Source organism: Caretta caretta, chromosome 1, assembly GCF_965140235.1.
Source record: "Caretta caretta isolate rCarCar2 chromosome 1, rCarCar1.hap1, whole genome shotgun sequence".
Lineage (NCBI taxonomy): Eukaryota > Metazoa > Chordata > Testudines > Cheloniidae > Caretta > Caretta caretta.
This window is the reverse complement of record NC_134206.1, coordinates 131521227-131546334: the sequence shown is the minus strand read 5'-3', so window position 1 is coordinate 131546334 and position 25108 is coordinate 131521227. Positions and strand designations below refer to the sequence as shown.

General features: G+C 39.1%; 1 protein-coding gene across 2 annotated transcripts in view; it reads left to right on the top strand.

Annotated features, from left to right (window-relative positions):
* PNPLA4 (patatin like domain 4, phospholipase and triacylglycerol lipase) overlaps positions 1-23461 on the top strand; it is a 46739-nt gene extending 23278 nt beyond the window's left edge. For both annotated transcript variants that reach the window (XM_048860306.2, XM_048860324.2), the window contains 3 exons: positions 6597-6662; positions 14756-14908; positions 21588-23461. In XM_048860306.2, the coding sequence (XP_048716263.2) occupies positions 6597-6662; positions 14756-14908; positions 21588-21719 (351 nt within the window). In that variant the 3' untranslated portion in view covers positions 21720-23461. The remainder of the gene's footprint in view (positions 1-6596; positions 6663-14755; positions 14909-21587) is intronic.
* Positions 23462-25108: the final 1647 nt, after the last annotated feature.

Here is a 25108-nt window from a genome sequence, read left to right as displayed (position 1 = left end):
TTCTGTACACAACCACACAATTTGCAATATTTTGGAATGCTTATATATCATTCCTTCATGAATTCTCACGTATAGTCATTTTCTTGTCTACCATTGGGAGCCTTGTGCGCACACACACTGTGGTAAGTAACATTGATTTTACTTTAATTAAAAGAAAAAAAGTTGGATCTAGCTGAGAGATGGTGGGTTAAAGTCATATTTCAGGGATATTTACCAGTACTGGCTTAGACTTTTTCATGCAAGGGAAGCTCTCTAATATTTCAGAAATACGAGAATGGGGAAAAAAAGTAATTTTCCTTGCAAGTGGTAGGGTCCCATCAGTGTATGCAGTGGACCTGGTGATTGTGAAGGGGTTCACTTGCTACACAATTGCTTTCTTGTGGCCAGGCATGATACAGCAGCTCTTTCCCCATATAGTACCCCTTGCTGACAGTCGCTCTGTCAGTGTAGTGGTCTCTGTTCCCAAAATTTGGCCTTCCAGCGAGGTCAAACTTTACTCCACCCTATCTGGGTTAACAGAGAATCCAACCTAACTGTAATCCAGTGACTTTACAACCAGTTTGCCATCTGTCTCTGGGTTCTTTATGCCCCTTACCTCAAGGGCTTTCACCCCAACTTCCTTAATGGCTGGTAGGGGAGCCCCGGCCCTCCCTCTTCTCTAGGTTCCAGCTCACAGCCAAAGTCTGCTCCCTTAGGCCATGGATCAGTGGGTAGTGATCGATCTATTGGGGATCTCTCTGCCGTCGACTCCAGAACTCCACCATGGCAAGAGGCGGAAGCGGAGTCGACGGGGGAGCGGCGGCTGTCGATCCTGCGCCGCGAGGATGCAAAGTAAATGATTCTAAGTCGATCTAAGATACGTCGACTTCAGCTATGCTTTCTCGTAGCTGAAGTTGCGTATCTTAGATTGATTTCCCTCCCCCCCAGTGTAGACCAGGCCTTAGAGTCTTTGATGCTTCCCTGCACTCTTCTATTCTCCAGAGAGTGATTGCAGACTCTCTTCCTGCAGCCCTCTTCAGTTTCAAATTTCCTGGCTTTTTAATCACCACCCAGCCCCTCCGCAGCTGGGTTTCATCATCAATTAAGCCTGGCTGTCTCTCTCACAAGGTGCTGCCGGGTATGTTAGTTAGCCTCAGGCCGACAGTAACCCCTTCAGGGCCTGTGTGGGGTACACCCACATCACAGTGACTTAGCAGCCCATTGGTGAGTGTAGTGGTTTAGTAAGCTACCAGGGGGGTCTCAGAAAGTTCTCTCTACCCAGAAATCTAAAACATTGTCTTGAATTCCTGTTCCATAAAACATTTTCCTTAGGGCTGTCAATTAATTGCAGTTAACTCATGCCATTAACTAAAAAAAAATTAATTGTGATTAATCGCACTGTTAATAGAATACCAATTGAAATGCATTAAATATTTTGGATGTTTTTCTATGTTTTCAAATATATATTACAACACAATACCAAGTGTACAAAGCCCACGTTATATTATTTGTATTACAAATATTTGCACTGTAAAAATGATAAACAAAAGAAATAGCATTTTTCAAGTTACCTTATACAAGGATTGTAGTGCAGTCTCTTTATCGAGAAAGTGTAACTTACAGATGTAGGCTCTAAAGTTTTACATTGTTTTGGTTTTGAGTGCAGTTATGGAACAAAAAAAATCTAGAAGTCCACTCAGTCCTACTTCTTGTTCAACCAGTCACTAAGACAAACCAGTTTACATTTATGGGAGATAATGCTGCCTTCTTTTTGTTTACAATGTCACCTGAAACTGAGAACAGGCATTCGCATGGTACTTTTGTAGCTGGCGTTGCATGGTATTTACATGCCAGATATGCTAAATATTCATATGCCCTTGTATGCTTCGGCCACCATTCCAAAGGACATATGTCCATGCTGATGATGCTCTTCAAAAAAATAATGTGTTAATTAAATTTGTAACTGAACTCCTTGGGGGAGAATTGTACATCCCTGCTCTGTTTTACCTGCATTCTGCCCTATATTTCATGTTATAGCTGTCTCAGATGATGACCCAGAACACATTCGTTTTAAGAACACTTTCACAGCAGATTTGACAAAATGCAAAGGAAGGTACCAATGTGAGATTTCTAAAAATAGCTACAGCACTCGACCTAAGGTTTAATAATCCGCAGTGTCGACCAAAATCTGAGAGGGATGAGGTGTGGAGTATGTTTTCAGAAGTCTTAAAAGAGCAACACTCAGATGGGGAAACTACAGTACTGAACCACCCAAAAAGAAAATCAACCTTCTGCTGGTGGTATCTGACTCAAATGATGAAAATGAACATGCGTCTGTCTGCACTGTTTTGGATCATTATCAAGCAGAACGCGTCATCAGCATAGACGCATGTCCTCTGGAGTGGTGGTTGAAGCATGAAGGAACATAAGAATGTTTAGCATATCTGGCACGTAAATATCTTGCAACACCAGCTACAACAGTGCCATGTGAACGCCTGTTCTCACTTTCAGGTGACATTGTAAACAAGAAGCAAGCAACATTATTTCCTGCAAATTATAGCTAAACTTTTTGTCTAAGCTATTGGCTGAAGTAGGACTACGTAAATTTGTAGGCTTTAAAGTTTTTATAATAATGCAGTTATTTTTTTGTACATAATTCTACATTTGTAAGTTCAACTTCCATGATAAAGAAATTGCACTATTGTATTAGGTGAATTGAAAAATACTATTTCTATTGTTTTTTACAGTGTGAATATTTGTAATAAAAAATAAATGTAAAGTGAGCACTGTACACTTTGTATTCTGTGTTGTAATTGAAATCAATGTATTTGAAAATGCAGAAAACATCAAAACTATTTAAATAAATGGTATTCTGTTACTGTTTAACAGCATGATTAATCCCATGATTAATCGGAATTAATTTTTTTAATCACGTGATTAATTGCAATTAATTTTTAAATATTTGACAGCCCTAATTTTCATGCAGCGCCTTCCAGGAGTGGAACAAAATAAGGACCACAATTAACAAACTTTAGGATTAGAATGCAGACTATTATTGGGGGCAGAGTTGATTCCTACTGGCTCCCCCTCCCCAGCCTGGAAACAGAAAATCCAGGGTGAGGCACGGCAAAAGAATGCCTGCTGCATGAAGAATCATGGCCTTCCAACGAGAAAATAGGATGAAAAAGTACTTAAAGTAGATATTGTTATTGCTATATGGGACAATAATTTGCTACTCAAAGCATACATATGCAGCATTACATAGGCATTGCAGATACAACAAAAAGCTGTAATTCCAAAAATATATAGCAGTCATGCCTGTTAGTCTTTAAGGGTTTTGGAAGCTTTAATTGAAAGCAAAGTTAGAAAAAAAAATTCTTCTCGTCATCCCTTTTTGAAAGCCCATGGCAGACAGGCGGGAGTGGGTGCTATGCAAATCTCTTACGTAATGCCCTCAACCTAGGGTATAAACACCATAGCATGTAACATCCTTCCTCCATAGCAATAATGTTACTGGTCCTAACCTGGAAATCCTGCCCTCACAAACCAAAGGTTTAACCATATGGCAATAATAATAAAAACAACAGGGTTGACTCTTACTGGGCTGAGTATTGATTCCCTGGCCCTGCTCTGCTTTCTTTCCAGGCGGGTCCTTGGGTTCATCTCTAAACAGGTCCTCAGAAAATTGACCCAAAACATTTACTTAACCCATCCTGATGAAGAAGGTGCTATTGAATTTGGCCCCCTGTGTTTCTGTAAATTTTTCTAAAAAGAATTCCTTAAACGTATGTATGTCCCTTTGCTGTCTTCTTAAATATTTGTTTCACGATTTTCTCTTATTCACTGAAACCCACTTAAAAAAAAAAGAGATCATGTGGTGACCAGTGTTGAAGGTAGATCAGGATAGTAGAGGGAGTTCACTATATTTGGTTACTGCCTTCATGGGTCTTGATGTCAGATGTCAGTGTAGCATTGTATCATCTCATGGTCACAGGGCAGAATAAGAGGAAGAGAAGGACACATCTAAAGGAAGTTCTTGTGTTCAAACAGGCCTATACACTGCCAAAAAAAAATGTGCATGTGTACAGTATGTCGAGCTGGGAGGGGGCACATCTCTGGTGCTTTCCAACATTTTCTTCTAAATGCCACCATGTAGACTTGGTCATGATTGTGAATGTGTGCTGATCTGAAAACAAATAGGAATGAGGATTCTTGGGGTAGCTGGGGAAGGGGTTCTTCCCCAAAACCTCTTAAAATATTGCATACAATCTTCTGTATTTTAGGCAATTAATATTTGAAAATATTTTATTTAAAATCCATAGGGGGTGGATGGGCCAACCAGTGGCATGTGTGGTAGGGTTCCTTCTTTCCCTGTGTTTCTGAGCATCTGTTGGATTCGATTGGCGCTGCTTAAAATCCAGCTACTTGTTTAGATCAGCACTTAAAATCAGCACTTAAAATCCAGCTACTTGTTTAGATCTCAAAGTATGAATTTAAAAGGCCATCATTTAAGTGCCAGTTTTTAATATCTTGCTAAATCTGTCAATATTCAAAATTGGTGGGCTATTTTTGTTGAAGAAGAAAGCAGAGAACTTCAGCTGTCTGAAACTGAATCTGAGCATGAAAGAGGTGGTGCAGATGGGCAAAGGAAAGTATTTTGATGAGTTTGCTTCCAGTCTACAGTCTCCTTTGGTTGAAGGTTCATATCTACAGTTGGTCAATTCAGTCTGTAGTCCAGGAGTACTCTTGGATTCCTCAGTGACTCTGAGCTCTCACATAACAAAAGCCACAAGTAATGCTTTCTGCCATTTCTGGTTGGCTAGGAGACTGCATTATCCTGGTGGGCAAACAGCTTGCCTCAGTTATTGATGTCTTCCTCATCTCTCAGCTGGACTACAACAATGCAGTATAGTTGGGTGTGAAGTCTTCAGCGCTTAGGAAACCCCAACTAGTACAAAACGGTACAGGACATCTTCTCAGCAGCACAGCCTACAGTGAGCATATCAGACCTATCCTCCACTGGTTTCTCATAGAACTTTGTGTCAAGTTCAGGGTTTCAGTCCTTCTCCTCAAAGCACTCCATGGTATGGGCCTGGGATATCAAAAAGATCATGTCAACAACTCCATTCCTATGACACAATGTAACTCTTGACAGTAAGAGTGTAGCTTGTCTGTGCAGGAAGTAGAACTTTCTTGGGTGGTAGTCCAGGACTGTGAAATGAAGACTAAGGAACATCACAGACTTCTCCACTTCTGCTCCAAGTGCAAGGCATATTTCTTTTATTTTGCCTTCTCTAATATAAACATCTAGCAACAGGTATATTAAAGAAAAAAAAAACCTTACCAAAACAAGACACTCCACTGCGCACTTGTTTCTCCCCCTGGAGAGTGGATGAGAGACCTAAACATGACAAATGTGTAGTCACGTTGCTTAGTGCACTGCCGGAAGGAACTCAGATACTATGGTGATGAGTGCAGTATAAAAACCTATGTAGACTAGAGTAGAATAGTTATGTCCTTTGTTCTGGAGAGAAGATAGGTGAACAGCAATCTGCAGTGAATGCGTGTTCTCTATTACAGTAGCCAGTGCTGAAAAGTGTAGAGTTAGTTCTCTAGGCGTGTGCTGCATTGCAGTGTATTTCTCTAAGCTAGAAAACTACAAACTGTTGCCTTGGGAACAACTCTGCTCTTGTAATTTTTGACTAGTTATATGCTTGATGTGTCCATAACACTTGGCCCTGATGATTGTAACTACTGTTAGCAGTGAAAAGGGTTGTAATAGTAAAACATCAATAATTACAAAGAATTGTAATAGAATACAAAGATATTATTTTTTGGCTGCTTTTTTAAATTGAGTTGTTTTTGCACATGTGAGTGTAATCTTTGTGTATCACTTTTACGAGAGCCAAAATCCAGTCGGTTATTTAGTCTAACCTAATGTAAGTTCAACTAGTAACTTGTTGCTGTCATTCTGCGATAGCTCAGCACACAAAAATAAAAGAAAAAGTATTAATTTAGGTGGATGGTATACATATGTGAATTTTAAGGCTATCATTTATAAAAGTGCAATTCCTATCATACTGCATTATTATTCAGAAAAACTGATGAATTAGAAAGAAAAACACTATGTCAAAGTATCTGCTAAATGCCTGTCTTTCGCCAGTTCTAGCTTCACTTTTCAGTATTGAACTATGAATAACACACAGTTTGTTTACAATCTACATATATTTAGATTTTAATCTATATTAAGAAATTGTGATTTTGTAGCAACATGAAAGAATAAAGTAAATCTAAAATTAGTTCGGATTCTTCTGAACCAAACTTTATTAAATCAATGACAGAATAATTGATTTGTACCATGTGCACTCTCTGAGATTCCTATTTATAATTTAACTAAAATAACAGTCCTGAACTCTTAATAGCATTTTGACATATAGTACATAGCAGATATTGAGATGAATATGTTTTTAAATGGTTATTGTGAAGTAGATGGAGCTAACATGTTGAATAATGATTATTGTATTGACTGGTGAAGATTACATGACACACAAAAGAAAATATTAATATTTTCAGATTTATTTTACTGTCACCTTCTTTTTTTCTTTTCTCCTCTCTAGGTCCTCCTAGCCAGCAGTTTTGTGCCAGTGTATGCAGGAATTAAAGCAGTGGAATATAAAGGAGAGGTAATATTGTGATGTTTGAAGACTTGTGTATTTAATTGCAAAAGCGCTCTTCATGTGTGACATCAAAATCTCAGATGAATTTGTGGGGTGGAGGGAAGGGAGAATCACAAGCCTGTTGTTTTGTTACACACTGAGGGTTATTTATTTAACACTGTAGATGAAAAGAGAATTCGAGGAAGTCATTGCAATCCATTCTTATACAAACAGCGAATGCCAGAGACACTATGCATTTGGAAATGGTAGTGACCTGAAAGCAGCATTCTTAAAATGTTAATATAATATCCAGTTGTTTATGTAGTTTGCTGGGCTGCTAATGATTACAGTATTGTTTGACGCACAAAAATCTCTAGGTAATTCCTTCCTTCTAAACATTGTAGTTGGATTCAGTTGAGATGTACCAAAATGTTAATGTTACGTTTAGTGTTTTTCCTCCCATCAGATCTTTTCCAGAATAAGTTCAAATAAATCATTTTGCCCTTCATTGAAATGGATTCATCTTTGGCAATTTAGTTTCTGGCTGCCAAAAGAAAGCTTGAGTTCATTTCCTGGTTGTGGGAATGATGTATGTAATAGTGTCTTGTACAATTCAACTCCACTGACATCATATCTGGCACATAAGAGCACCACCCTAGGCAATAACCTGAGTCAGGGGGGTCAGACCATGATGAAAGGTCCCCCAGAAATTCAGTAGCAGCCTCACTTTTTGCCAGATGGAGTCATTTGGATGTTGATCTTGTTTTCACAATTTAGGGTAAATACACTGGATGTCAGAAGCACTCTCTATTACTTGAAAGGGACAAAATCTCTTTGTAAATCTAAGGCTATATCTATACTGCATCAATTGTGGCAGCACATAGGGTATGTGTAGCTACATGCCACAGTGCAAAACCACAGTACCACAGTGTGTCCACATTGTAGTGTGTAGCTACACATATCAGTGAAAGGCTCTGCCAAGGGGAAGGCAGTGGGGAAAGACTCGGGCAGCAGAGAGCTGGCAGAGCCTTTCCCCACTGCTGGAGTCTTTCTCTGCTGCCAGAGAAGGCTCCAGTAGGGGGGAGACAGCAGGTTGCTACACTGCTAAAAAGAGCAGTGTAGATGGGGAGGCACTGCTTGGGCAACTATAGAGCCATGTAGGTTATATATCTGGGTACATACGCACAGGCGTCAGGTGTGTCTAATCAGTCCCTCATGGTCTACAATGCTATTTTACCCCTGTTAGGGGGCTAGCTTTATATATTCTCTACACTAAGAAGTTTGCAGTGTGGATCTACCTAGTTTTTTTGGTGTTTGGCAAGAAGTTGAAAGGCTAGGCCATTTCAGTTCAGAAGTTACCTGGTGTAGCTCAGTTAGCATTGTCCAAGAGGACTTAGATTCCATTCCACTAAAGGAAGGGCAGCCACTGCTGCTTGCCTATATATTATACCAGTCACTGAAATATGCACAGCTATTGCTTCGTGGTCAATTCAGACTTTTATGTAGCTCTGTTCTCTCAATTCAGAAGCTAAATATGTGGACAGTTCGGGGGAAGTAATACTTCATTTGTTTAGGAGTACTCAGTCTTCCTCCTGAAACTTGTTGCTGATCAACAAGTAGAGAGCAACAGAAGATTATTGCCTTTGATGTGGAGGGGAATTTATAGGCAATTAGAGAGTGTGGGGTCTTTCACCGTCTGTTCCAGAATGCTTAAAGAGTGGATGAGACGTGCAAAAATTTTACTGCTTGGTGATGGTTCTGTGGCTTATGAAGCAAAGCATGTAACTCTTAAAGAATGGCTCTGCAGATGCAATATATTTTGAAAATTACATTTACTGGTATATGTAGCTTCCATTAAGCCCAGTCCTCATGCTTTGCATCCTCAATTTGAGTTTCTGGGTTGGTTTTCATTGCTCACTATTTCAGAATTTCCCCTATCTTTGCACTTTGAACCACTTATTCAGAAGTTTTTGCATTTTCAATCAATGTTCATAGCTCTAAAGATACTGTGTAATAGCAGGTTACAGAGTAGCAGCTGTGTTAGTCTGTATCCGTAAAAAGAAAAGGAGGACTTACAAATTTATTAGAGACTAACAAATTTATTAGAGCATAAGCTTTCGTGAGCTACAGCTCACTTTATCAGATGCATACAGTGGAAAATACAGTGGGGAGATTTTATATACACAGAGAACATGAAACTATGGGTGTTACCATACACACTGTAACAAGAGTGATCAGGAAAGGTGAGCCGTCAGGAACAGTATCCCCAATAATGTCACGGCAAACCTGGTGGCTGAACTTTGTGACTTTGTCCTCACCCATAACCCCATTCACATTTGGGGACAGTGTACACCTTCAAATCAGCGGCACTGCTATGGGTACCGACATGGCCCCACAGTATGCCAACATTTTTATGGCTGACTTAGAACAACGCTTCGTCCGCTCTCGTCCCCTAATGCCCCTATTCTACTTGCGCTACATTGATGACATCTTCATCATCTGGACCCATGGAAAAGAAGCCCTTGAGGAATTCCACCATAATTTCAGCAATTTGCATCCCACCATCAACCTCAGCCTGGACCAATCCACACAAGAGATCCACTTCCTGGACACTACGGTGCTAATAAGCGACGGTCACATAAATACAACCCTATACCGGAAACCTACTGACCGCTATACTTACCTACGTGCCTCCAGCTTTCATCCAGACCACACCACACGATCCATTGTCTACAGCCAAGCTCTACGATACAACCGCATTTGCTCCAACCCCTTGGACAGAGACAAACACCTACAAGATCTCTATCAGGCGTTCTTTCAACTACAGTACCCACCTGCTAAAGTGAAGAAACAGATTGACAGAGCCAGAAGAGTACCCAGAAGTCACCTACTACCGGACAGGCCCAACAAAGAAAATAACAGAACGCCACTAGCCATCACCTTCAGCCCCCAACTAAAACTTCTCCAGTGCATCATCAAGGATCTACAACCTATCCTGAAGGATGACCCATCACTCTCATAGATCTTGGGAGACAGGCCAGTCCTTGCTTACAGACAGCCCCCCAACCTGAAGCAAATACTCACCAGCAACCACACAACAAAAACACTAATCCAGGAACCTATCCTTGCAACAAAGCCCGTTGCCAACTGCATCCACATATCTATTCAGGGGACACCATCATAGGGCCTAGTCACATCAGCCACAATATCAGAGGCTCGTTCACCTGCGCATCTACCAATGTGGTATGTGCCAGCAATGCCCCTCTGCCATGTACATTGGCCAGACTGGACAGTCTCTACGTAAAAGAATAAATGGACACAAATCAGACGTCAAGAATTATAACGTTCAAAAACCAGTCGGAGAACACTTCAATCTCTTTGGTCACTCGATTACAGACCTAAAAGTTGCAATTCTTCAACAAAAAAACTTCAAAAACAGACTCCAATGAGAGACTGCTGAATTGGAATTAATTTGCCAACTGCATACAATTAACTTAGGCTTGAACAAAGACTGGGAGTGGATGTGTCATTACACAAAGTAAAATTATTTCCCCTTGTTTATTTCCCCTCCTATTGTCCTTGTCAACTGCTGGAAATGGCCCACCTTGATTATCACTACAAAAGATTCCTCCTCCTCCCCCCCGCTCTCCTGCTGGTAATAGCTCACCTTTCCTGATCACTCTTGTTACAGTCTGCATGGTACACCCATTGTTTCATATTCTCTGTGTATATAAAATCTCCCCACTATATTTTCTACTGTATGCATCCGATGAAGTGAGCTGTAGCTCACGAAAGCTTATGCTCTAATAAATTACTTAGTCTCTAAGGTACCACAAGTACTCCTTTTCTTTTTGTGTAATGGCATAGAACTTACCTGGAACAGGGACTGCAGTGCTTAAGACTATGGAACAAAGGATTTGTAATTCAGCCCCTTTTAGAAGTTATGTGTATGGTATCACAAATGTTGACGTTTTGAGGAGGGGCATTTTGCAGTATAAACAGAATTAGAGAAAAAAAGGTGAAAGTTTGAGTTGTGAAATTACAAAGCTGGAGATGTTAAACTGTTAGAAAAATGGGAATTTAAATAAATTAGGATGAGAGATTTTTATTAGAAATGCAGTAGAGTAAGTAATACATTATTGGTGACAACCCAATTGTTCTGGGGGACCAGGCAAAAAGAAAACCATCATAGAGTCACAATATGTGGGCATGTGAGAGAGGGAGCAGTCTTCTGGAATTGTCAGATTTGGAGTTGGCTATGGAGGGAAGGCCAGATTACAGAATCACAGGGCTGGTCGCAGATAGGGAGCTGGACCAAGGACAACTGCCCTTGTAGAGCTGAAAAATAGGCTGGCCTACAGCAGAGACCAGTCCACTATGGAGGTAGCTTTGCAGCCAAATGGTGGAATATGGAGAGCCCCAGAAGAGATGCTGAACCAACAGATATTATAGCCAGAGGTAATGCTTGCTATACATTGGTCACATCATTGATTATTGCAAGGGTCTTGCAGTGTCCTCCTAATTTAAGGACTGGTTTCACTTCATGTGACAAAGGCCATAAACCATTTCCAGACAGAGTAGAGGTAATGGGCTCTTTTGGAAACCTGTCACAACCGCATTTCCTGTGACTGAACCCCAGAGGTTTCTTCATCATCTGCCATTAAGTTTACAGAAATTTGCACTATTTTGCACTTGGACAGTGGGCACTTATAAATAGCGCACATGCCATCAGCTCATTCCTCCAATGAGGACTTAATATCTCTTGTGTTGTTTGTAGAAATACAATTTACTATTAGTAAAATAACAAAGTTATAAAGTTTTTTAAATTGTTTCAGGCAAGTACGAAATTTGTTCTTTTGGGAGGTCAAAAGCCTTACTCAGCTGTCCCTTTAAGCAAATAACAAATTCAGTCTCTTTTAGCAAGCCCATTAATTTTGTTGTAGATTTGGTGAGGCATACTCTAGCTGCCAAATTAGGGAAGATAATCTTCTGACCCAAGTTAATATATAAATATAATAATAGTTTAGACATGAATAATTTATTGAAATTGATTGATAGGTGGTGTTTCCCCAAAAAACTTAACCAGTCCGGATAATGCTAGTTAATCTGAGAAAATTATAAAATGTCCGTGTTTCCACAGCAGGTGCGTGGAATAGCAACTATTAACTTCATGGTCACTCAGAACACTCTTAATATAATGAAACAAATTGCTATAATTAAATCGGGAAACATAATATGTTACTATTACTGTCACCAACATGTGGCATAGCTTTTTTTAACCTGATACTCATCTCCTGTCAGCATCTGTCGTTGATTTTCATAGTGAGAATGTGTGCGCTTTTGTCCCTTGAGTTGTGTTATCCAAATTGTCTTAGCATTGGGCAAGCAAAGAATAAATGGAGTACCACACCTGTTTTTTTTAAAGATTGCTATAATATACCAATTGGCTAATGTAGTGTTTTTTGATCTAGTGGTTTATCTTTAAATTGATTATTTCAGTTACTAATTTAATAGTTCAGACAGGACTTTTGATGTATACAATCTCATTAGTGTTCAATTATTTGTTTGAGAATTCTGAAACTACGTCTGAATTTGTATCGGTGTGTACAAAACTTGATACTGGTTAGCTTTACTCCTGGGGTCATTCTGCGCCAAAAAATTAAAAATTCTGTGCACAATATTTTGAAATTCTGCAAAATTCTTCAATTTGTTTGTCAAAATAATGCTATGTAATCATGCTAGTTTCAGTTATTTTGGTAATTTATTTCAAAATACCTGTCAGCAAGTGTGTCTGTAACAATACAGACACACACAAAATTCCCCCAGGAATAGAGAGTTAAAAAAAACCCCTATGACAACCCAGTTCCTGTTTCTCTGCTCTCCTCCCCCGCCCCCCCCCCCCCCCCCCCAGAGCCAAGCTAGAGGGCCAGGCACCCACAACCCTGCCCCCCCAGGCCCAGCTGCGGGGGCCCCCTTAGCCAATACACCCAAAACCCCTACCTCCCCCAGACCCTAGCTGCGGGTCCCTCCTGACCAGATACCCACAGCCCCTTCCGTACAGCCTGATGCTCAGTCCCAGACTTGCATGGAGTTTCCTGTGCATTGCCCTCTCCTTCCCTCAAGGCATGCTGGGAACTGCAGCTACCAGGAACCCTCTAGCTCCCTCCTCCTCCTCCTCTCAGCAGTGCCTTCTATGTGCGAGCTGGGCTCTGCCAGGTCCAGCATCCCCTACTGGTGGCTAGCAGCACTGCAGCCCATTTGTATGGGGGAAAAGAAATTCTGCATACACACTGTTAATTTCTGCAACATTCTGCATTGCACAATGGCACAGAATTTCCCCAGAAGTATTTGATTGTGAGTTGTAATGTGTTTATTCGAACACTATGACAGTAATAACTTCATTACACACTTTAGTGGTGTTTTATCTACATCCTTTCTATGATAGATACCAATGAACTGCTCCTCTGGAAGTAATGAGAAGTCTCATGGATGGGATAGACAAGTTCTCTTATGTTGGCTTCTTATCTGTAACTATAGTTTGACTGACCACTTACGTAGTTTTTGTGCACTATGCTGCTCATAGCCCTCATAAATAAAACCAGCAGTACCTTCTGTTGTAGTTATTACTTGTATTGTTAACTAGTTGAACAAACTGGTCTTTTAAAAATAATAAATAGTTTAAATAAAAGAATTGTTATATAAAAGCACTCATATGTATGATTAGATAGAAATTCCATCTTGAACAATGGAAATTGGAATTCCAGTTATATCTTTTAACTTTCTGCAAAAAGTTCATTTGCATCCATATTTTCACTGTGCTACACATTTGGGTAAGTGTGGTGATTTTTTTTTGTTTTGTTTAGAGTAATTGATCTATAATACCCTTTTAGATCTTAGTTATTATATAGATATATGCATGCACATATAAATAAAACATTTCTGTTGTTTATAGATGTATATATACACACACACGTACATTATATCAACGTGCAAAAGTGTAAATTATTAGTATTCTAAATTCTATATAATCTCTGAGGAATTCTGTTGTATCATGCTTTTGAGGTTTTTATTTTACTGATATGAGTATGTTCATATTAATCTGTTAACTAAAAAACAAGCAAACCAAAATTAGCACTAAGTCAAGATTTAAGACAAGTCCAGACTACCAAGTATATATGAAACATTCACTAATAAAGTTATACGTGTGTATAATGTCACCCACTGAACAATGGATTCTTTGTGTTGTCCAGGCTTTAGAATTTTGGTTTATTTGGTAGTAAGGAAAACATACTGCTGCTTTTATAGTGTTCTAAGAAGGACAGTATATATTCAACATGTTTAACATTTTTTTTTGTTTATGTGATCTAAGGGGGCCAATGAAGAAGGTTCAGCACTAGAGCTGGGCAAATACTTGATTTTTCTGTTTGTTAGCAGTTTTGAAAAATTGAAAAAATTGATTCAGGTCGAACTGAATTCAAAACTTGCCAAAAAAAAAATTGGCAAATAAAAAATAATCTGTTTTGAGTCTCCCACATTGTAGATGAATTCCCTAGCTATCAGACTACAGAGATATTCTCTCTCTCTCTCTCCTTTTGGCCCAGTCACTATTCATTGGAACAGAGAATAGTCGTTGGGCCAGAGAGAGTAAGTAAGAATATTTCTGTAGCTTGGTGGTTAGGACACTCATCTACGATGCGGGATGCCCAAATTCAAGTCCCCACTCCAGTGCCTACTTCATTATTTATACGTAGTGGGAAAGATTATGAGATATCTGTCTCAGTGTATCCCACAGTCCATTTGTTAGGGAACATTCCCATAATGAGGGAGAACAAGTTCAAATCTCTTCTCTACATCAGGTCAAGGGGAAATTTAATCTTGGGTCTTCCATATCCTAGGTGAATGATCAAACTAGTGGGCTGGCAATTATAAGGGAAAGGCCGCCTCCTCTTCTATCCAGAAAAATATATTTAGGGAGAAAACTATTCAGTGAATTCATGTCAAATTCATGAATAGTTTCAGGTTGACCAAAACTGCATTTTCAACAAATAAAATATTCACTATGAAAAATTTGACCCAGCTCTAGTCAGCACATAACAAACTCTGACTTTTTTTCCCGATAGAAATGGATTGATGGTGGCCTTACCAATGGCCTCCCTATTCTGCCTGTGGGACGAACAGTCACTGTTTCTCCTTTCAGTGGTCGATTAGATATCTGTCCACAAGACAAAGGACATGTAGATCTCTATATTAAAGTTGCAAAGCAAGACTTAATGGTGAGTGACTTGTTTTTAACTAATTTTGGTGATAGCCTTATTATTTTTATTTTTGCTAGCTGTTTTATGTGATTTTCAAGAGCAGCTAGGATAGTTTGGTACCCAACTCCCATTGACTTCTTATGGGGATTGAGAACCTAATCTTTTTTAGGTGTTTTTAAAAAAAATGAAGTGTTGGATTTTCAGTTTATAAAATGTGCTCAATTGGCACATGCACAGTTTGTTAAAAAGGGCTACAAACTCCATACAATAGAGCAATGTTAAGGAAAAAAAGGAGACATAGAAGAAGATAAAGAAGTTATTCTATCCTAATACAATTCCTCCAGTAAAGGCCTGGGGAAAGATTAGACAGCATGACCTACAACTTCTAAAGTAGAGTAATTATTCCAGAATAGTGTCCACACAAGGAGCTTTTCTGCAGTAGCTATGCCAATAGGGTTGTCACCTATGAGGTACAAAAATCCAAGACGTCCAGGATGATCCTGAGCCCACAAAACTGGACAACTGGCAATGTGTACTGAGCACACTTACAGATTTTCCAGGACAGCCACCTCAAAAAAGGATGATCATGGGAAAACCTGAACAGGTGGCAACCTTATACTCTGATTAATCGATTTCCTTGTGTACACAAGGCGTAAGGGCCTTCTTCATAGATTCATAGAGTTTAAGGCCAGAAGTAATCACTGGCTCATCATTTGGTCTGACCTCCTGTGTATCACAGGTCATTACATGTCACCCAGTTACCCTTGTATAGAACCCAGTAATTTGGTATGACTAAAGCATAAATTGTCTTTGACTAAAGCATATCTTCCAAAAAGGCATCCAGGCTTTATCTGAAGACCTCCAGAGATAGAAAATCCACCACTTCCCTTGGTATTTAGTTCCAGTGGTTAATCACCCTCACTGTTAACAACGTATGCCTAATTTCTAATTTGAATTTGTCTGACTTCAGCTTCCAACCACTGGTTCTTGTTGTGCCTTACTCCACTAGACTGCAGGGCCCTTTAGTACCCAGTATTTTCTCTCTACGTTTATGCGCTGTAATGATGTCACCTCTCAATCTTATTTTTGATGAATTAACCAGCTTAAGCTTGTTTAGTCTCTCACTGTAAAGCATTTTCTCAAGCCGTCATAAATTTTGTGGCTCTTCTGTGCACACATCCTTTTCAAAATGTGGACACAAGAATTGTATGCAGTATTCCACTATCTCTTGCATCAGTGCTGTATACAGAGGTAAAACCTGTTTATACATCCAAGGATCACATAAACCCTTTTTGCCACAGCATGCCACTGGGAGCTCATGTTGAGTTGTTTGTTCTCTCTGACACCTATATTCTTTTCATACTCACTGATTTCCAGGACACAGTCCCCAATTCTGTAGGTATAGCCTTGTTCCTGGTTCTTTGTTCCTAGGTTCCTTGCATTTGGCTGTATTAAAACACATTTGGTTTGAATGGACCCACTTACCAAGAGATCCAGATTGTTCTATATAATTGCCATTTTCCTCATTATTTACCACCCGGGCAGTTTTAGTGTTATATGCAAATTTTATCAGCAGTGATTTTATATTTACCTCCAGCTCATTGATGAAAAGTTGAATAGCGTCTGGACTAGTGCTTATCCCTGCAGAACTTCACTAGAAACATCCCATTCAACATGAATTCCCCATTGGCAACTATTTTATGAGATATATGTCAGTTAGCCAGTTCTTAATGTATTTAATGTGTGCTTTATTGATAGTTTGTGGTGCTAATTTTTAATCAGAATGTGGGGCGGTATTAAGTCAAACACATTACAAGTCGAAATGTATTAGGTCTATGCAGTTAACTTTATCAACCAAACTTGTAAGCTCCTCGAAGAATGAAGTCAGCTTTGTTTAATAAGACATACTTTCTATAAAACCATGTAGACTGGCATTATTTATATTCCTGTCCTTTAATGCTTTATCAATTGAATATCATATCCGATTTTCCATTATTTTGGGATTTATGTCAGGTTAACTAGCTATAGTTACCTGTCCACTTGCTCTTTTTGAGTATTGGCACAACATTAGCACTCTTTCAATTTTGTGGAATTTTCCCACTATTCCAAGACTTATTAAAAATTGACATCAGCGGGCCAGAAATCTCCTGAGTCAACTCTTCAGGACTCATGTGTGCAAGTTATCTGGGTCTGCTGATTAAAAAATATTTATTCCTAGTAGATGATGTTTGACTAACTTCTTTTGGTACTAATGGACTGGAAAATACATCATCAATGAATACTTCATCCCCTTTCTTTCCAAATATAGGGAAGAAATAGTTATGGAACTTTTCTGCAACATTATTAACAATTTTACCATCTCCATCTGTTAACAAGGGAATATGGGATAGTATACCATTTGAGGGATTGCTTTTGTTCCTAATATACTGCAAGCCAAACCAGTAAGGGATTTGTCATCGATTACCCGTAACGTTTGTGCCTTAAATGCTCTGCTGCTGTGGCTCAGCCTGGATACCTACAGCCTGCAGACAAGTCATGCGCTGTGTCTGTAATAAGTAGTTCTGAACCAGCAACTCTAGCTTGGTAAACCCTAGCCACAGTTCAGTATACACCAGCTCTGGTTATATCTTGCAAGATGACCCAAGTACTCCTCCCCAGTCTCAGTTTTTCCCAAAAGCATGTTCTCTGCAATGTCTAGTTCTTCCTTGGACCATTCAATGGAATAATAAGGTTTGTTTGTTCCTCTAAAGCAGGGGTGGGCAAACATTTTGACCCGAGGGTCACACTGGGGTTGCAAAACTGTATGGAGGGTCTGGTAGGGAAGGCTGTGCCTCCCCAAACAGCCTGGCCCCCCACCCCGTCCGACCCCTCCCACTTCCTGCCCCCTGACTGCCTCCCTCAGAACTCCCGACCCATCCAACTGCCCTGTTCCTTGTCCCCTAACCGCCCCCTCCTGGGACTCCACCCCATATCCAACCCCTCCACTCCCTGTCCCCTGACTGTCCTGACCCCTATCCACACCTCCGCCCCCAACAGGCCCCCTGGCACTCCCACGCCTATCCAACCTCCCCATCCCCTGACCAGCCCCCCCCCCCCAAAAAAACCTCTGCCCCATCCAACCCCCTGGCCCCAACCCCCTTACCATGCCGCTCAGAGCAGCATGTCTGGCCACTGCACCGCCCGGCCGGAGCCAGACACGCTGCCCTGCAGGAGCGCGCAGCCCCATTGCCCAAGGCCCTGCCAGCACGGTGCATGGCTGCAGGGGAGGGGCTGGTGGCTAGCCTCCCCGGCCGGGAGCTCAAGGGCCGGGCAGGACAGTCCCGTGGACCATCATTTGCCCACCTCTGCTCTAAAGAGACAAAATGCACAGCGTTATCACTTTAACAGGAGCTAGCAATCATTTTGTTTCAAACACAGCACTGGGTTAGTATGGATTGAAAGTAAAACAAGTTTATTAACAAAAGGATATAGAATTTTAAGTGAGTTCAAGTACAAAAGATAGTGTTAGAAATGGTTCCAACCAAATAAAAGTGAAAAATGCTTTCTAGTGGGTAACCTACAGTACACAACAAGCTACAGCCTTTGTTCAAGGTAGTTTCCTTATCAAACAACCTTCCAGCAAGATAGCGAAGATAGCGGACCACCCCTCTGGTCAAAATGCCCCACAAAGTTTATAGTGCTTGGTTCCTTTGTCATCGTAGGGGTCTTTGCTTCTCTCTTTTATAGTCTAGTTAACTTTAGAAATGGACTCTTCTGAAGGTTACCCCTTCCCCGCCCTGCCCAAAGTAAAGCTCATTCAAGCTGTGAGGAAGGAGACATGGAGTCTGTTAATGAAGAACTTTCCATGGTTTCTTCCTCCACTGGTGTTTGCTAAAATGCAAATGACATGTGATTGCTTATTGACTCTGATGGCCTCTGGAGACATCAGGCTGCCCTTTGTCTGGGAAAAACCTCTTTACTTGTCTGGTAAACACCCTTTGTACATTTTCTTCCTATTTGTATGATCCTTTGGACATTTACCATACATACACCACTTAAGAATATTAATGTTCAGTGTGTTATTAGTTTTCCAATGACATGACACTCCTATCATTAATTTAGCATTAACGAATTGGGGCACCTTGAGTGGACCAGGCCACCTGAAACTCACTACCAGATACCAGTGACCCCCTTGCTTTCTTGCACTGGGATGCTGGTAAGGGCACATGTACTTACACTCCTTATTGTCCTTAGCCTTTCCAACCATTGTTTTTTTCCTTGAGGTCTTTAGCTTCCCTTATCAATTATCTATTACTGTTTATTTCCCTTTGTCATATATTTGGGTTTTTTATTTCTAATTGTTTCCTTCACTTTGCTAATGAGCCAGGTTTGGCTTTCAGCCAAATTTGTATTCTTTCTTGATTATGAAATTATGGCTTTTTCGACATCTAATAAGATCTTCTTTGAGAACTCACAACTTTCATTCAGATTTTTCTGTCTAAATTTTTTCTCCCAATCCATTTTGCACATAATATTCCTCATCTTGGGAAATTAACCCTTTTGAAGCACCAAATATGCCTGGGATTGTCCTCTGTTTGCCCTTTATTGAATGTAATCATGTCATGATAGTTGATCCCTAGGCAAATACCAACTAATAGTCCAATGATTGTTTTTCCATCATAATGAGGTCCAAAATAGAGTTAACTCCTTTTGGGTGCAATACTTTTTGTGTTAGGAAATTATAATTTTTAGACACTCTGATAATTTTTTTCTGTTGGTTGGTTGATACTTCCAGTATACATTGCTGATATTAAAGTCCCCCATCACAGCACAATTTTTCCTTCCTCATATTAAAGACAGGTGCTTAATGAAGTAACTGATCCTGCTCTCTGGTTTGATTCAATGGTCTATAACAGATCCCCACGAATAAACTCTCCTGGGCTTTATTTGTTAGCCCATTGATCCATATGCATTCAAGATCCTATTCTCTTCTGAGTTACCAATAACTCTAAAACAAGTAATGGTATCTTTAATATCACACCCCAATTCTTTCACCCATTTTGTCCTTCCTAAACCAGTTATAACCAGTGATTTTAACATTCCAGTCATGCAAATCATCCCACTCTGTTTCAGTAGTGCCAATTATATCAAATTTATTCTCACCAATGTAAACTTCCAATTTCTCTTGCTTGTTGTCCAGACTCCTACCATAGAACAGTTGAAAAATGTTGTGTCTTCATATTCTATGTCACATCAGTTCAGTTTATTTATGATGCACTGGATTTGAGTTTCTACCACTTTTGCCTCCTCCTCCTATTTTGCCCTCCTAGCTGGCCCAGTTAGTTTCCAACTGGGAAGATTAGCTCCCTGCTTGTGAGATGCAGGCTGTCTTGTTCGTATAGTCCTCTCTCCCAGAGCTATGTGGTTCAGTGTTCTACAAATCCAAGCCAGGCATTCAGCCAACAGTTCACTTGCAGTGTTTTCTGCCTTTTTTACTTGTGATGAGAATGAGGAACTTGAATCATATGCAGTATGACAAATTCTTTCCTATGCAGATGACCAGCACAAGGCCTTTGTACCACCAAAGTCCTAATTAAGCACTTAAAATAGGTCTTAACTGGAAGTTTAGTGATGTGCTAGTCTTCTATACAAGAGTGAAATCATCCTGAGATACAATAAACCAATGGAAAGATTCAGGGACGTGGATGAAATGATGAGAGAGAGATTACTTTGGCAATGGCATTTTGAACTAATGGAGGTAGGGAGTACTGAGGGCAGATAGGAAAAGGTTGCATTATTCAAGGTAAGATGATTAGAATATGGACAAGGATTTCAGCAGTAGGAATGGTTTGGAAAGATGACTTTGTAGGTGAAATTAACATGTATATGCTATCTTTCACACGTTACTTGGCTACTATTTGCACCATGAATCCATATAGAAAATAAGTTGATATTGACCAACTGAGTCATCTAGTTGAGTCTTGGTTGAATAAACAAAGTTTGGTGCCTCATCCGTACATGCTAAAGAGTTTATTTGGAGGCCCTCTGTTTTCTGTGATTCTGCATCTCTGGAATTTGCCACAGAAGTCACTTCCTGCACCACAGTTGTGTTCCAGAATCTCCGGTGTCACTTAAAACAGTTTCTAGCCCTCAGAGTTAGAGACAACCTTGAAAATGTTAACCAAGTAAACAGATGCAGTGATGTGTGTCTGAATCTGCAGTCAACCTGAAACAATAGTTTTGAGAGTTTTGAACTGCCCTAGTCAACTCAAACAAGGCTCCAGAGGCTTAGTGATTCCATGGTTGCAAAATTTGATTAATTTTTTATTTCAAATAAAAGGTAATTATTATTCTATAATTATATTGCACCATTTGTGAAGTGTGTAAGAAATAAAATATATATTAAATGAGTTAATCATTTAAACTAATAAATGTCTAATATCTTACTCATTGTAATTTTATTTATTATTGGATTAAATTAGCTACAAATAAAATGATCTTAGTGAAAGAATCTAAAATATAAGGAGGGAGAGCAAGCCTATAACCAGACAATCATTACACCATCAGAATGATCAACCGAGGTCTTCAATAGTCTTTAGATTTTGGAAACATCATTTATCTATCCTAAAAGGGGGTAGGAAAGATGAAGAGAACAAAAAAATTAAATACAATAGTTTGTCCTTACAGTTGCCTAACTTAGAATACTTCTCTGTTGCAGTTGTCTGTGGCCAACCTGGTAAGACTTAATCAAGCTTTATTCCCACCAAGCCAGAAAAAGATGGAATCACTGTACCAAAATGGATTTGATGATGCTGTACATTTTCTACTAAAGGAAAACTGGTTTGAATAGATTATGTGCATGGAAAATTAACAATGTCTGATAGCTGTCAAAACAAAGTACATGTGTCACTCAGAACCCAAGATATTGCTGCCATGATTTTTGTTTATTAAAATACAAATTCCAGAGGTATCGCATCTGTTAAGAAAATATCCAGGTGCTTTGCTAAAATTGGTCAGCATGTCAGAATGGAAAACTGTACTTACATGGTAAAAGGATCTGCTGTTTCAAATAGGTATAATAGTAAAATCTATTAAAATTAAAAGAAGGTCATCATTTAGGATGTACAGAACAGACTAGTGTATTACTTCATAAAATACCGAAAATGTGATTGCTGACAATCATATATGAGATACTTATTCAGGTTGTGTCCTGAAAATGTGCACTGTATCTAGTTCTCTTAAGCTTTGAATAGTTGTGTACTTTCTCTGTTAATCTTATTTTTGTGCACAGTAATTGACTGGTTGTAATATTTCAAGCATGAACTCCAATTACAAAGAGACTCTGAGAAACAAAACAATTTAATTGCATTTCTTTAGTTATAATACATGTATTTTTTCACCATTAGAACTTTTTGTCCTTTAAATCAGTTCCAGAACTTTTAAAATCCTGAAATACCCATCTGTTCCAAAATTTAAAAACATTTTTTCTGCAAAATATGTTGGAAAAAAGATTGCACCAGATATTATTAATTTTATTTATGCAGTGGTTCTTTGTCTACTAAATTTTAATAAAATAATTTATGTTTGGAAATTTGTCAGGTATTTATTTTGTTGTAAATCTCTCAGTACTATGGTGTTATACTTCATTGATCCATTTTGGACAAATGATCGATATTTTTGAAAAGTTTGCATAAATGCATGTTTTTCCCTTTCACTAAGGGCGTGATCCTGCACCATTGAAGCTAATGGAAGGTTTTCCATTTACTTAAATGTGAGCAGGATTAAGTGCCCAGGGCATAAGAGGGTCCCTAATAACTTTTTAGTGAATAATTTATGGAAATTAAGAGGCAACATTTTGGAGACCTAATCTGAAATGTTCTGCTGAGATCAGCATATATTTCAAATGTTAGTATTTAGATATTCAAACCATACATTTCCAACTATAATCTAGTCCAATATCTCTACCATATCTCTAAAATACTATTTCACATGATGCTAATTAAAGAAATCTAAACTGATTTCAGCAAGGTTTCTTTGACAAGCTCTGACAGTTGTGATTTTTCAGTAAGACCTACTCTGATAGGGTTGGCAGAGACAGAATGCCAGTTCCTGAGGGTCTCAATTCCCATTAGAGTTAATTGGAATTCAGGTAGCTCAATAACTAACAGGTTCAGTTTCTGAAGGCTTTTTTGTTGACTTCATTGGGTGAAGGATCAAGCCTTTAGACCCTAATATATTATGAAATGGTCACAAGTCTTTTTTTTATATTTATGTATGCATTTTCAGTAACATTCCTTGTTCTTTAAAAATAAATCTGGCTTGGATATCATGCAGTGATTAGTCTATTTGCACTATAAAAATTAAACTGTATGTAAATTATATAATGTTCAAATGAACAATGGCAAATATCCTGCTGTCTCTGTAATGGAAAATATATAGATGAGAATTTGAAAGCATCTACTACAGTTGTTTATAAACCAAGCCCTAGCAAAGAAAATGCTGCACAATCACAGAATATTTATGTTGAAACTTAGACTAATTGAGACTGGAGTCTGCAAATAATAAATTAATAACTGGAAGGTGTAAACAAAATGTTGTGATTCAAGTGTTTTTTGTGTTGCCTCATTTATAGCACAAAGAAATTACTGTAACTAGAGATAAAACACCATTTCTTTGAACACCAGCTTAAAAATAAATATAAATGTTGCTTATATGTTCTTTAAAGCAGCAAATTTTGCCCTTCCCAGATCTGGGAAGGTCCCATGGATAGTATTTCAACAGTATTACATCATTGACTGATTTAGTTTGTGATCCACTATAACCCCCATATCTTTTTCTTCAATACTCCTTCCTAGACAGTCATTTCCCATTTTGTGTTTGTGCAGTTGATTATTCCTTCTTAAGTGTAGTACTTTGCATTTGTCCTTATGTAATGTAAACATATTTATTTCAGACCACTTCTCCAGTTTGCCAAAGTCATTTTGAAATCTAATCCTGTCCTTCAAAGTGCTTGCAATCCTCCCAGCTTGGTATCATCCTCAAACGTAATAAATGTACTCTCTATGCCATTATCCAAATCATATATGAAGATCTTGAATAGAACCTGATCCAGGACAGTTCCCTGTGGGATTCCACTTGATATGCCCTTCCAGTTTGACTGTGAAGTATTGATAACTACTCTGAGTATGGTTTTCCAGGCAGTGGTGCACCCACTTTAAAGTAGCTTCTTAGCTACATTTCCCTAGTTTATGAGAAGGTCATTTAAGACAGTATCAAAAGCCATACTAAAGTCGAGTTACAGACAACATTTCATGATTACTGTCATCTAAGGTGCCTTCCACCTTTCAAAGTGCACTTTTCCCATTCAAAAATATTTTTTGTGACCTTTATGTGCAGAGCGATAGGACTGAAGTGGGTGAAGCAGAACATTAGAATTTGGCAGGAAACCAGCCGTTACTGAATCATTGAACATTCCAGTTACAATTGCTTTTGATTCACCCTTTGTGTATATCTAGTTAATTGGGTATGAGTTGTTAGCACTTCTGACAACCTTCGTCTGTTACTTTTTGACAACATTCCACTTCTTAACCTAGCAGGAATGTAAATTTGTGATCAAATATAGGAGCCAGGAGATTGAGTTCTAGTGACTGGCCCTAATAATTCACTGTATTTCACAACCTCTATTTACTGAAGCTTCACACTGCTCCCTAGGATATAGGCTGCTAATATTCCCTTCCCTCCATTTTTAATAGATAAATATAACAGGTCGCTGGTCCTGGAGCATGTACATATAAAATAAAGTGCCCTGTCTGAAGGCTTTGACTGACTGGGTCAGGTGACCAGGTTCATGTGACTGCATGGAGGCAGCACTATAAGAGGAAGGGCCTGTTCAGTCAGAGAAGGAGACAGGCTGGAATTTGGAGCTTTTGTCCTCTGTGACCAGGCAGGTGGAAGGTCTACTAGGAGATACATGCAGAAAGAAGAGGTAGAAGCCTAAATGGGGAGAGGCTTTGGAAAAGGCCAAGGAGCAGATCCAGGGTTTCAGCAAGGAATTATAGAGTCTATGAAACATTTGACATGGAGTTGAATTGTTTTGTTAAATAAAGAAAACTCTGGAGAAAGACAGAAATTGCTCGGAGCTTTAATTGATATACTGGCCTGTATTTGGTCTAACAGTTTACAATAAATTTATAAGAGATGTTATGTTATGTGGCCAAAGTTACACAAAAAATTTATGAT